This window comes from Leptonychotes weddellii, chromosome 9 (genome assembly GCF_054177405.1).
Source record: "Leptonychotes weddellii isolate Sample4059 chromosome 9, ASM5417740v2, whole genome shotgun sequence".
NCBI classification, from domain to species: domain Eukaryota; kingdom Metazoa; phylum Chordata; class Mammalia; order Carnivora; family Phocidae; genus Leptonychotes; species Leptonychotes weddellii.
The window spans coordinates 99,648,200-99,662,486 of record NC_138377.1 but is presented as its reverse complement, the minus strand read 5'-3'; the positions used below and the strand labels follow the sequence as shown (position 1 = coordinate 99,662,486).

At 40.0% G+C, this 14,287-nt stretch overlaps 1 protein-coding gene across 4 annotated transcripts in view; it reads right to left on the bottom strand.

Annotated features, from left to right (window-relative positions):
- Positions 1–13,285, bottom strand: part of BBS4 (Bardet-Biedl syndrome 4) — a 61,246-nt gene extending 47,961 nt beyond the window's left edge. The window contains exons 1-2 of one of the 4 annotated variants that reach the window (XM_081831364.1): positions 13,175–13,285; positions 991–1,042 (exon numbers count right to left, since the gene is read on the bottom strand). In XM_081831364.1, the coding sequence (XP_081687490.1) occupies positions 991–1,042; positions 13,175–13,198 (76 nt within the window). In that variant the 5' untranslated portion in view covers positions 13,199–13,285. Of the gene's footprint in view, positions 1–990; positions 1,043–4,341; positions 4,502–12,735; positions 12,848–13,174 lie in introns of those variants that run through there. The other 3 variants (XM_081831362.1, XM_081831365.1, XM_081831363.1) reach the window with 3 other exon arrangements.
- Positions 13,286–14,287: the final 1,002 nt, after the last annotated feature.

Here is a 14,287-nt window from a genome sequence, read left to right as displayed (position 1 = left end):
ATTGTTCTCATGTCCAAAACGATGTAATATAAAAAATATTAGCAACTATGTTAGATATTAGAAGAAACACCTAAGCTTCACAAATAATCTAAATTACAGATGTAATGCTCTTTCAATGAAAGATGTATTCCTGAAAAACCCTTTGAAAACAAATTCTGAAGGCAATCATATTTTCCAACAACTTGTATCAGAATTTCAAAGAGGAACAGAAATGGCCCAAGTAAGCTAAACAATTTATTGGCAAAATGAAATGTAAAAATCTTAGCAGACAACAGGAAAACACATGCTGCAAAAGGATGTATTGCATTGTCTCATAATGCAGACAAGAACTACACCCATGACCCTGAACAAGTCATGCCTCTTCCCCTCAGCCTTCATTTCCTCATCTAGAAAATAATAAATGGGTAAATAATAAAATAGATGGTCTCTTCTGCTAAGTAAAAAGTCTGGGTTTTTCTAAGTTTGTTAGGCATTAGACATGTTTATTAGACATTGACAGAATATCCAATATAGTAAACTACAATCTGATGCAAGCCTTCCTAAGACTTTATAAGTTAACAAATGAAGGAATCCTATTCCTCTAAATAAAACAGAACATAATCTCTATTAGATTTTTAAATGCAGCTCTTCACAGTATATGCCCTTACCTAGTCTTCACAGACTCAATTTTCACAAAACCTCACACTTATTTAACATAGACATGAGATTATGTGAGGCCTGATATGTACCATGAGAACTTCACAGTGTTTTTTCCACAAGTAGAAAATACACACTTACATAATAATAAAGCCCCATTTAAACACACTTACAGGCACAATCAATCCCAAAATATCTAACAACTCCATAAAATAAAAGCTAGGTATAGAGGATCATTTAGACTATTACTGTTTTTCTCCAAAACGCACATTTTTAAAAGCTCTAATGCATATAAACAAAGAATCAATAAAAAATCTGTGCAAATATACACATACAATGAAATTGCGTACTGACCTTTTTTCAGCCGGGGTTTCTGAGATTCAGCAGATGCAGGAACCGGAGTTCTCTGAAAAGAAAGAAGTCTATGTGAAAGCATCACCATAAATCTTGCTAACTTAAAAAAGGATTCAAATAACCATAATCAGTAGCTCTCCAATCATGCAATTAATCCATTAACTACATATAGGCACAAAGAAAAATTAAAAACCATTTTTTAATATGGCTTAAAAAGCAATGTCAAGTCATACTTTTGCTAGCCAAACTATTAATAATGTAGAATGCACATCTACATATCTACATACTTATGTGTAATATATAATTACATATATATATATTTAAGATTTTATTTATTTGAAAGAGAGAGAGCATGAGCAGGGGAGAGGGAGAAGGAGAGGGAATCTCAAGCAGACTCTAGACAGAATGAGGAGCCTGATGTGGGGCTCAAGCCCATAACCGTGACCCAAGCAGAAACCAAGAGTCAGACACTAACTGACTGAGCCACCAAGGCACCCTGAGTAATATATAATGCATAAAATGTGCACAAATAAATGTACTAAGCTCTTAGACACTACATATTAGTATTATACTTAATGCTATACATCCTAACAGCCAAACCAAAAAAGTAGTAACTTTGATAAAAAGAAGTTTATGAGGTCTCCTATATAGAAATTACCTAGCACTCAATTCTAGGAATTGTTTTAAGATTTATTTATTTAATTTAGAGAGAGAGAGAGCAAGTACAAGCAGGGGGATGGGCAGAGGGAAAGGGAGAGAGACTCCTCAAGCAGACTCCTTGCTGAGCACTGAGCCTGATGTGGGGCTTGATCCCATGACCCAGAGATCATGACCTGAGCTGAAATCAAGAGTTTGCGACTTAACCAACTGAGTCACCCAGGCACCCCTAGGAGGGAGTTTTTTTTTTTTAAAGGACATTATTGAATATAATAAATACTATCTTATACTCTAACTTTGCAGAAAATCTTCAAAGGGATTTTTCTTATAACTACCTCCTTTGTTACATATGATATGGTAAGATATAAACAAAAATAATGGCTGAAAATTTCCAGAAGTAATGAGAGACACTAATCTTTAGATTCAGAATGTTCAATCAATCCTGACCAGGTTAAATGAAAATAAATCCACACTTGCATACATCACAAGGACCTGCACCAGAGACAATAAGTTCTTAAAAGCAACCAAAGAAAAAAAGTATCACCAGATAAGCTATACAGAAAGGATAATTAGACTGATAGCTGGCATCTCAACAATTAAAAATGGGAAATAATTACACATAAAGACATTATAAGAAAAATCACTCCCATGTCTCAGGTGCTAAGTAAAATGAATGTTAATCTAAACACAAGGTCAGCAAACTATGGCCTGCAGGTCAAACAAATCCAACCCATTTTTACATGGCCAACACACTAAGAATGCTTTTTACATTTTTTTAAAAAGATTTTATTTATTTATTTATTTATTTATTTATTTATTAAAGAGAGAGAGCGCGCTCACACGCACTCGTGCAAGCAAGGAGGGGCAGAGGGGGAAAGAATCTGAAGTAGACTTCACACTGAGCGGGGAGCCTGATGCGGGGCTCAATCCCATGACCATGAGATCATGACCTGAGTCAAAACCAAGAGTCAGACACTCAACCAGTTGAGCCACCCAGGCACCCGTTTTTACATTTTTAATAGTTTTTACATTTTTTAATATTTTGTAACACCTGAAAATTATATAAAATTCAAATTTAAGTGTCTAAAATAAAATTTTATCAGAACACAATCGCACACACGTTTATTTCTTGTCTATGGTTGTTTCCACACTACAACTGCATAGCTGAGTTACTTGCAACAGAGACTGGCCCACAAAGCCCAAAATATTTATTACTGGCCCTTTACAAAAAGTTTGTCAACCTCAGGTCTAAACTCTTACATCTATCAAAACTAACTTTCATGGCACCAGGCTGACTCAGTCGGAAGAGAATGTGACTCTTGATCTTGGGGTTTTAAGTCTAAGACCCATGGTGAGTGTAGAGATTACCTAAAAAAAACTTTAAAAAATTTTTTGTTTAAATAAACTTTTAAAGGATATACATTAAGAAAAAGGAAAAGAACGCCAGAATGAAGGAGTGGAATGAGCAAAGGAATTGGTAAAATATGGAAGTATTCTAAACATCCACTAACTGAATAAAACAAAAGTATAATTTGTGGTGTTGAGAAACACAAAAACTACAAAACTGAACAACAGTAGCATGAACTGACAGAAGGCAATGAGTAATGAAGCATTTGATAATCCCTACATTACTGAGTTTTAAATTTAAACTTTCAGTTGAATATTTTTAAAAAATTGTATACTCAGGGCGCCTGGGTGGCTCAGTCGTTAAGCGTCTGCCTTCGGCTCAGGTCCTAGTCCCAGGGTCCTGGGATCGAGCCCCGCATCAGGCTCCCTGCTCCACGGGGAGCCTGCTTCTCCCTCTCCCACTCCCCCTGCTTGTGTTCCCTCTCTAGCTGTGTTTCTGTCAAATAAATAAAACCTTTTTAAAAAAAAAAAAATTGTATACTCATTAAAGGAAGACTAAAGAATAGAGTATATAACTTACAAGTAATTAAATGAGAAGAGGAGAGAGAGAAAAAGAAAGAAACTCAGAAAAAAAAAAAGGCAAGAAAAGAAGGAGAAAAAAATGAAATTCTCCAGTTATCAGGGTGGATGTTTTAAAAAATCTAGATGTATGCTATTTATATAAAGACACATCTAAAACAGGCAAAGAAAAACAAAGTAAAACGATGGAAAAAGACACACCAGGAGAACAGAAACAAAAAGAAAACTAAAGTAGCCATATTAACATTAAACAAAACAGACTTCAATAGAAAAAGCTTTAGGGGTGCCTGGGTGGCTCAGTCAGTTAAGCCTCTACCTCTGCCTTCAGCTCAGGCCATGATCCCAGCATCCTGGGATCAAGTCCCCCATCGGGCTCCCTGCTCTGCGGGAAGCTGGCTTCTCATTCTCGCTCTGCCTGCTGCTCTGCCTACTTGTGCTATCTCTCTGTCAAATAAATAAATAAAATCTTTTTAAAAAGAGAAAAAGCTTTGGGGCGCCTGGGTGGCTCAGTCGGTTAAGCGTCTGCCTTCGGCTCAGGTCATGGTCCCAGGGTCCTGGGATCGAGCCCCGCATCGGGCTCCCCGCTCAGCGGGGTGCCTGCTTCTCCCTCTCCCACTCCCGCTGCTTGTGTTCCCTCTCTCGCTGTGTCTCTCTCTGTCAAATAAATAAAAAAAAAATCTTTAAAAAAAAAAAAAGAGAAAAGCTTTATCAGGAAAATGAAAATGAATTAAGATAAAGACTAAAAATGAACAAGGCAAATTTAAAAACCTTTAGAGGGCTCCTGGGTGGTTCAGTCATTAAGCGTCTGCCTTCGGCTCAGGTCATGATCCCAGGGTCCTGGGACTGAGTCCCCATCAGGCTCCCTGCTCAGCGGGAACCCTGCTTCTCCCTCTCCCTGCTTGTGTTCCCTCTCTCGCTGTCTCTCTCTCTGTTGAAAAGCAAATAAAATCTTAAAAAAAAAAAAACCTTTAGAAAAAATATAGGATAGGGAAGGATTACTTCAGTAAGATATAAAAACACAAACCAATTGAGAAAAGATCTAAATATTCAACTACATTAAAATTAAGAACTTCCAGGGGTGCCTGGGTGGCTCAGTCATTAAGTGTCTGCCTTCGGCTGAGGTTATTATAATCCCAAGGTCCTGGGATCGAGTTGGGGGGAAGCCTGCTTCTCCCTCTCCCACTCCCCCCTTGCTTGTGTTCCTGCTCTCGCTAACTCTCTCTGTCAAATAAATAAATAAAATCTTAAAAAAAAAATTTTTTTAAATAAATAAAATTAAGAGCTTCTGTTCCAAAAAGGAAGTGAAGATAGAAAACTAAGAGAAGGGGCGCCTGGGTGGCTCAGTCGTTAAGCGTCTGCCTTCAGCTCAAGTCATGATCCCAGAGTCCTGGGATCAAGTCCCGCATCAGGCTTCCTGCTCCGCGGGAAGCCTGCTTCCCCCTCTCCCATGCCCCCTGCTTGTGCAGCCTCTCTCGCTGTGTCTCCTTCTGTCAAACAAATAAATAAAATCTTTTTTAAAAAAAAGAAAACTAAGAGAAGATACTTGCAATACAAAACCAAAAAAATAAATAAAAGATAAAGGATTATCAGCCAGAACCTGTAACTAACTACAAAACAATCAGTAAAAAGAAAACAGGGGTGGGAGGACGGGTTAGCCTGGTGATGGGTATTAAAGAGGGCACATTCTGCATGGAGCACTGGGTGTTATGCACAAACAATGAATCATGGAACACTATACCAAAACTAATGATGTAATGTATGGTGATTAACATAACAATCAAAAAATTAAAAAAAAAAAACCAGTAAGAAAAACATCCAAGTAGAAAAATAAGCAAAACATGGGGCTCCTGGGTGGCTTAGTCAGTTAAGCATCTGCCTTCGGCTCAGGTCATGATCCCAGGGTCCTGGGATCGAGCCCCGCATCAGGCTCCTTGCTCAGCAGGAGCCTGCTTCTCCCTCTCCCTCTGACCCTCCCCCTACACTCGTGTTCTCTCTCGCTCACTCACTCTGCTCTCTCTCAAATAAATAAGTAAAAATTCTTAAAAAAAAAAAAAAAGAAGAAAGAAAAAGCAGCAAAACATATGAACCAGGCACTGAACAGAAAAGGAAAAGACACAACCACTGGTGCTCCACCTAATTAATAATCAGGTAAAAACGGGGCACCTGGGTGGCTCAGATGGTTAAGCGTCTGCCTTCGGCTCAGGTCATGATCCCAGCGTCCTGGGATCGAGCCCCGCATCGGGCTTCCTGCTCAGCAGGGAGCCTGCTTCTCCCTCTCCCTCTGCCTCTCTCCCTGCTCATGCTCTCTCCCTCTCTCTCTATCTCTGTGTCTCAAATGAATAAATAAAAAAATCTTTAAAAAAAAAAAATAATCAGGTAAAAGTCAGTTAAAATCAGGGGCGCCTAGGTGGCTCAGTAGTTAAGCGTCTGCCTTTGGCTCAGGTCGTGATCCCAGGGTCCTGGGATCGAGCCCCGCATCGGGCTCCCTGCTCCGCGGGGAGCCTGCTTCTCCCTCTCCCACTCCCCCTGCTTATGTTCCCTCTCTTGCTGAGTCTCTTGTCAAATAAATAAATAAATAAAATCCTTAAAAAAAAAAATCACATTAAGACTTGGGGCGCCTGCGTGGCTCGGATGGTTAAGCGACTGTCTTTGGCTCAGGTCATGATCCCGGGGTCCTGGGATCAAGTCCCACATCGGGCTCCTGGCTCATAGCAGAGCCTTCTTCTCCCTCTGACCCTCTCCCCTCTCATGCTGTTTCTCTCTCTCTCTAATAAATAAATAAAACTTTAAAAAAAATCACATTACGACTTCATTTCATATCAACCATATTGACAGAATTTAAAGCTATGACAATATCAAGGATGTAAGCAATAGGAACTGATGGTAGAAGTATAAGTTGTTGCAACCACATTAGAGTTTCCCACAAGTAATGAAGTGAAGATGTACCTACTCCATGAATCAACAATCCGTTTCTAGGAATACCCTAGAAAAACTCTTAGATTAAGAGACATATATAAGAATGTTCACATTAAAAAAAAAAAAATGTTCACAACCAGGCCTGAGACATTCTTACTCCTTACATTTTGCACCCTAAGCACCTCACTGGCCTTACCCTGGCCCTGTTCACAATAACATTATTTTCAATAACTAAAAATCAGGGGCTCCTGGCTGGCTCAGTCAGTAGAGCATGTGACTCTTGACCTCAGGGTCATGAGTTCAAGCCCCATATTGCGCACAGAGCTTACTTTTACTTAAAGTAAAGAAAAACTTAAAGAAGAAAAAAACCTAAAACTAAAAATCAGAAGGAAAAAATAAGTTGAACTTATAGGCTCAGAGAGTAGAAAAGTGATTGCCAGGTTTGGGAGGTAGGGGAAATAGGAAGAGATTGGTAAAAGGGTACAAACTCTCAGCTATAAGATGAATAAGGTCTAAGGTGACTATAGTTGATAACAACTGTACTGTATAATTGAAATTTGCTAAAACGGTGGAATGTTCTCACAAGGAAAAAAAACATGTGGAGTGAGGATGTGTTGTTAATAACCTGATGGTGGGAATCCTTTCACAATGTATATCAAATGATCACATTGTACACTTTAAATATTTTATAACTTTGTCACCTGTACCTCAATAAAACTGAAGAAATCAGAACTCAAATCTCTAGTAGAATGGATAAATTAATTATAGTATTTTCCTATAATGGGATAATATATAGCATTGAAAAAAGAAAAAACTAAACAATTTCTTAAAACCAATATATCGGGGCGCCTGGGTGGCTCAGTCGGTTAAGTGGCTGCCTTCGGCTCAGGTCATGATCCCAGGGTCCTGGGATCGAGCCCCGCATCGGGCTCCCTGCTCAGTGGAGAGCTTGCTTCTCCCTCTCCCTCTGTCTGCCGTTCTGACTACTTGTGCTCTCTATCTCTGTTAAATAAATAAATAAAAATCTTTAAAAAAAAAAAAAAAACCAATATATTATCTAGAGGTATTAAATATAGTAAAACTAAAGAAAAGCAAAAAGATTAACATAAAATTGATAAAAGAGATACTTCTGATGGGAAAGGAGGAAAATTTAGGAAGAGACATTTAGGAGGATTCAAAGTTATTGTTAATGACCCATTTCGTAACCTGTGAAGTAGAAACACAAGTTTCCATTACACTGTTCTTTAAAACTTACATATAACCTTTTATTCATTCTTTTAGAGATAAAATATACTTCATAACAAAAAAATCCTCAAAATAAAACAGAATACACACTTATTAGCTATTTTATTATCTTGACTTAACAAATATAGAAATCTTACTAAAACAAATAATCCATTTTAAAAGGGGCAAAAAATCTGTAGATACTTGACCCAAGAGAAATGGGTGAATAAGCACATAAAACAATACTCAATACCATTATTCATTGGGGAAATATAAATTAAAACCACAATAACCACTATACATACACTAGAATGACTGATATTAAAAGACTGACAATATGAAGTATTAACAAGGCAAGGACGCAGAAAACTGAAACCCTCACATACTACTCATGGAAATGTAAAATGGTATACAGCAACTTTAGAAAAGTTTGGCATGGGGCACCTGGGTGGCTCAGCCAGTTAAGCAGCCAAATCTTTTTTTTTTTTTTTAAGATTTTATTTATTTATTTATTTGACAGAGAGAGAGAGAGAGGGACAGTGAAAGAGGGAACACAAGCAGGGGGAGTGGGAGAGGGAGAAGCAGGCTCCACACTGAGCAGGGAGCCCGAAGCGGGGCTCAATCCCAGGACCCTGGGATCATGACCTGAGCCCAAGGCAGACGCTTAACGACTGAGCCACCCAGGCGCCCCCAAGCATCCAACTCTTGATTTCTGCTCAGTTCGTGATCTCAGGGCCCTGAGGTCAGGGTCTTGAGATCGAGCCCCATTATCAGGCTCTGCACTTAGCTCGGAGTCTGCTTGTCCCTCTCCCTCTGCTCCTCCCCCCACTTGCTCTATCTCTAAAATTAATTAATTAATTAATTAAAATCTAAAAAAAAAAAAAAGTTTGGCAGTTTTGATTTTTTGTTAACATACACTTACCAACCCAGCAATTTCACTCCTAGATAAATAAAAACATATCCATGCATGGGCGCCTGGGTGGCCATGCAAAGATTCACAGCAACATTATCCATAATAGCCAAAAACAGGAAAACAGTCTTTTTTTTTTTTTTTTAAAGATTTTATTTATTTATTTGACAGAGAGAGACACAGCGAGAGAGGGAACACAAGTAGGGGGAGTGGGAGAGGGAGAAGCAGGCTTCCCGCGGAGCAGGGAGCCCGATGCGGGGCTCGATCCCAGGACCCTGGGATCATGACCTGAGCCGAAGGCAGATGCTTAACCGACTGAGCCACCCAGGCGCCCCAGGAAAACAGTCTTAATGTCCATCAATTGGTAGATAAACAAAATGCATATATTCATACCATGGAATAGTGCTTAGAAATAAAAAGGAACAAAGTACTGCTATGTACAATATAAATGAACCTCAAAAAACATGCAAAGTGAAATTCAGACACATAAGACTATATATTGTGTGATTACATGCAATTGTAGAGAAGGCAAAACTATGGAGACACAAAGCAGATCAGTGGTCAGCTGGGGTTAGGAGTAAAGAGTGGTTGTAAATGGACCCAAAGGAACTTTTTGGAATGATGGAGGTTAAGTGGATTGTGGTAACAGTTGTGCAAGTATATAAATTTACTAGAAGTGATCAAACCGTAAATTTTATGGTACGTGTATTAAACCTCAACAAAGCTGTTTTTAAAATGCTAAAGAACTCTATTTTTTATCTGGGATTTTTTTTTTAAGATTTTATTTATTTAGAGAGAGAGCGCACACACAAGCAGGGGAAGGGGCAGAGGGAGAGAGAATCTCAAGCAGACTCCATGCCCAAGGCAAGGCTCGATCCCACAACCCTGAGATCATGTCCTGAGCAGAAATCAAGAGTCAGACGTTTACCAAAAGAGCCACCCAGGTGCCCCTAACTGGGATATTTTTTTAAACTTTGGGGAAGAATCTTAAAGGTTCAAGTTGCCTGGCTGGCTCAGTCAGCAGAGCATGCAACTCTTGATCTTGGGGTTGTAAGTTCCAGCCCCACAATGGGCACAGAGGTTACTAAAAAAATAAATAAAAATCTTAAAGACTCAAAAAGCATCTTCATGAGTCAGCAACCTTTCTGCAGAAAGGAGAATTAAAATAAATTATAATTTTTTAGTGAGTCTCTTTTTCAAAAAGTCTTTCAGAACATTCTGAGACAGGATTCTATTAGCCCACTTGATCTCATTTATAGCTGGGATGTATGTAGAGTACATCATGTTCTTCTGGTTCTTCATTTTTATGTAGTTCTATGACCATTTATTCATCTAACAAATATTCATGTAATATTTGGTATATGCTAGGCACTATATCTGAGCCAAATCAACTAGTACAATAGTAATTTTTGCTTTCCATTCTGAAAGGTTTAATCTTTAAATTTACAGGAAGAAAAACAAGTATATATACAAATACATTGAATAATGGGAATTAGGGAGTTATAAAAAAATTTGTAAGTATAAATCATAGAAATCAGTATTATTTGCTTTTATTAAGATCTCGAAATCATTTCTTACATATTCTTTTTTTTTATTTTTTTTAAGATTTTTATTTATTTTGACAGAGAGAGAGAACACAAGCAGGGAGAGTGGGTGAGGGAGAAGCAGGCTTCCCACCGAGCAGGGAGCCTGATGCGGGGCTCGATCCCAGGACCCTGGGATCATGACCTGAGCGGAAGGCAGACGCTTAACAACTGAGCCACCCAGGTGCCCCCATTTCTTACATATTCTTAAATAAAATATAAATATCAGTCCCCAGTTTTCCTAAGGAACTAATTGGTAATAATCCTTGATAGTTTAGAATTTCTGTGTGTCCCAGGTTAGCCTAGTTTTATTCCATCCCTCCTCAAGGCCTTTACAACAGCAGTCTTATATTTTTACTTATGCATTTGTCCAAAATTCTCTTTGTCTGAAGTCTTTTAATCTTCTCCACATCTATATATCCATATCTACTGATCTATGTGTTTTTTTCTTTATGCCACAAAATTAAGATCACACAATATACCCCTATTAAACCGGGGGGTACCTCGGTGGCTCAGTCAGTTAAGCGTCCAACTCCTGATCTCAGCTCAGGTCTTGATCTCAGGGTCATGCATTCAAGCCCCATGTTGAGCTCCACGCTGGTTGTGGAGCCTACTTTAAAAAAACAAAAAAAGGCCCAAAATGGAGTTATTAAGTCCCATGTCAACAAAGACTGAATTATACTTTCTACCTCTCCCAGGAATAGAATCTTAAACCAGTAATCAGAAATCACCCAGTCAGGGGGCACCTGGGTGGCTCAGTCAGTTAAGCATCTGCCTTCAGCTCAGGTCATGATCCCAGGGTCCTGGGATTAAGCCCTCCATTGGGCTCCCTGCTCAGCTGGGAGACTGCTTCTCCCTCTGCTTGTGCTCTCTCTGTCAAATAAATAAAATCTTTAAAAAATAAATCTCAATTAAAGAAAAATCACCCAGTAAGTATTAGTGAGGTAATATGCCTGATAGACCCCTGCCGTCATCTAAAGGAAAGTGATCTTGCAACAACCAACATTTTTGTCTCGTGTAACTTCCCTGTTCCCACTCCTTTCTGCCTATGAAGCCTTCCATTTTGTACAGAATGAATGCTGCCTGATTCATGAATCATTGAATAAAGCCAGTAAGATCTTTAAAGTCTACTCAGTTAAATTTTATTTTTTAACACTCTACTCCACATCAAGCTTTTTTAAAATGTATACCATCCACAACAACATATATAGTTCTAACACTTTTAATGGCTGCATAATAATCCTCAGAATGGAAGTATCAGAAGTCATCTATTACCCTATTAATGGGTATTCACCTTGTTTCCAGCATTTTGCCACTATAAACAATACTGCAATGAATACCCTTGTACTATATGCTTATAGTTTTCTTTTATTTCAGTGGGATACAGCTCTGTTGATTGAGTGAATGAGACTGTTGGGCCCTTTTAATTTTATTACAAGATACGAGATCACTTCCAAAAAGGGCAGAAATTCAAATCTCCCTGCAGCAGTAACATGAAAAGATGAAATTACTACAAATATAACACTGCTAGCAATAAACATGACAATAATGAAAATAGTTAACTTCAGGCTCAAGTGCTAAAGTCATATTGAAACAAAATTTATCTTTAAAACACTATTAGATTCAAAAGTACAGGACAATTCTGCCATCACAGAAATCAAGTTCATATTCTATTTATGAACACCTATCATTGCAGGTAGAGATATAAGCTATATTTATAGCATTGTGTTACCAGTAAACCTTACATTTATGTAGGTGAAGTATTTTCTTTGATATGTTTCTAATATCTAAAACCCAGTAACATTAATCAGGCTTTTTTTTTTTTTAATTTATAGCTTAACAAAAATTTTTGCTTTGGGCCTCCTTCCCTGTATTCAGAGTTGTATGATTACACTAAAAATAATTTGACTTCTCGGGTGCCTGGGTGGCTCAGTCAGTTAAGCGACTGCCTTTGGCTCAGGTCATGATCCTGGAGTCCTGGGATCGAATACCGCTTCGGTCTCCCTGCTTCTCCCTCTGCCCCCTTGCTCATGCTCTCTCTCTCTTTCTCTCAAATAAATAAAATCTTTAAAAATAACAATAATTTGACCTCTCTGGATATGAAAAGAGAACAGAAAACAAACCCCCCCGCCCCAACAGCGTTGGCCTTGCTCCTTAACGGCCAAAACTAAGTTGTAAAAGTCAGCCAGAAACTATTTTGTCTATGTTTCCCAGAGCGTTTTTCAAAGGGCAATACATTCCAAATAAATAATAAAGTCATTCTAACAAATGAGTAGAACATACTTTGAAACCCAACACTAAAACAACGTAAACAAGGTTTCACACTGAGAACTTCACAGAAATTAGATTCAATTAAAAATATACACTTCACAAATAACTACCACTGGGTTATCCCGAATTCATCTGGGCTACTTTGTATTAGCAGCTCTGTGGAGTTTAATTAATGCCTAACTCAAGCTTCAGCTGAATCCCAAAACAGCGCTTTCCTAAACTAAATTACAACAGAGAAAAAACATGGTCTCGACCCACCGGCAGAAGGCAGTGACGCTCAGAGTTTCCAGGCTTTGTCATATTCAATTCCTAATCCAGGGGATTAAACACAAACCGTCTCTGCACAAACGGTAGTGCTTCCTTTCCAAACCTCGTGAGACAGAAAAGATGGGACTAGGAAAAGCGCCATTTCTGATGAAATCTCCCCTTTCCGTCCAGCGCACCCCAAGAGGGACCGCAATCCCAGCACAGGCCCAGCGCTGCAAAGAAGTCAGCCTTGCCCAGGGGGACCAGCTCCCAGGAGCGGAGCTCTTTGGCCCCGCGCACCCCGAGCAGCTCCAGAGCCCGCTCCGCACTTCCCCAGGGACAGCTGCGTAGGACACAGGCAGCCCGCCAACCTGCCTCGCCTTTCTGCTCCGCCCGGCCTGGCCCTGGCCTGCTTGCCGGACGGGACCCCAAAAAGAAACTCGGCGCTCACCTTCACGAGCGGCTCCTCAGCCATCTTGGCTCCGCCCACCGCTTCGCGGCCGGAAGTTAGCGGTTTCCCAGACGACCAGGCAAACGGAAGTCGTGGCTCTGGGGAAGTTGGGAGGGGCCTGAGCGGGGAACTAAAAGAGATCGCGGGCCTGAACGGTTCACCTGGAAGGGTCTTCAGGAAACCTGTTAAGGGTCGGGTGGTGCTTCGCGACGGCTTGAAGCTAATGGGCCCGGTGAGGGAACACACAGGCAGTTCTCTTCCTCCACGGCAACCCTGACCGCCCCCACGACGTTGTTTTGGGCGCTGCTGGAGAAACTCGGGATCGCGCTGGCCGGAATGGCCGGACACAGCCGGGAAGACCGTGCGATCCTTCCGCCACTTTGCGTTTATTTCAGTCCTTCCAGGAATCCTGGCCCTCAAACCCTAGGATACAGAACCCCATTCTCGACTTTAACAAAACCTCCTCGTTTCTTAGCTTTCACTGTCTGAGGTATTCGCCTCATCAGGTTCCCACTCTCTACGCCAGAATTTGCAAATCCGCTGCCGGTGGGCTGCATGTGAGCGCAGTCTTTTTTTGACTGGAAATATTTAAAAACCGGGAGATTTCACAAGAAAGCGAGAAACCCGGCCTGGGGGCATGTAAAAATCCGACAATGGGCTTCCATTCCCAAATGTCAGTAAAACGTGAGAAACCGCTGCGACTGTACTTAGGTTCGCCATTTTGCCACAGTCCACTTCCTGACACACTTAAGCCGTTTTACATTACCCATCAGGCCCCTGGGGTGGTGAGTTAAAAGCTTAGTTTTTCCCGTGAGTGATCGTGGAAAATCATGTGGACTTTGGAGTCAAACATGAGTTCTGAACTTGACTGCTGCATGACATGAGCCAGTCATTTCTTGAGCTTCATTCATTCTAGTACCTGGAACTAACCATGTAATGAACAAAACTAACAAGATCCCTGCACCCACAGCACGGACCTTAAAGTAGAGAGAGTAAATCAGACATTAATAAGATAAGCAAAATTTATGAAGAAACAGCACACTAAATAAGAAATACAAATGGCTGTTAAACATGAAGTATAACTTTGCAAGGAAGAAAAAACATGCAAATTAA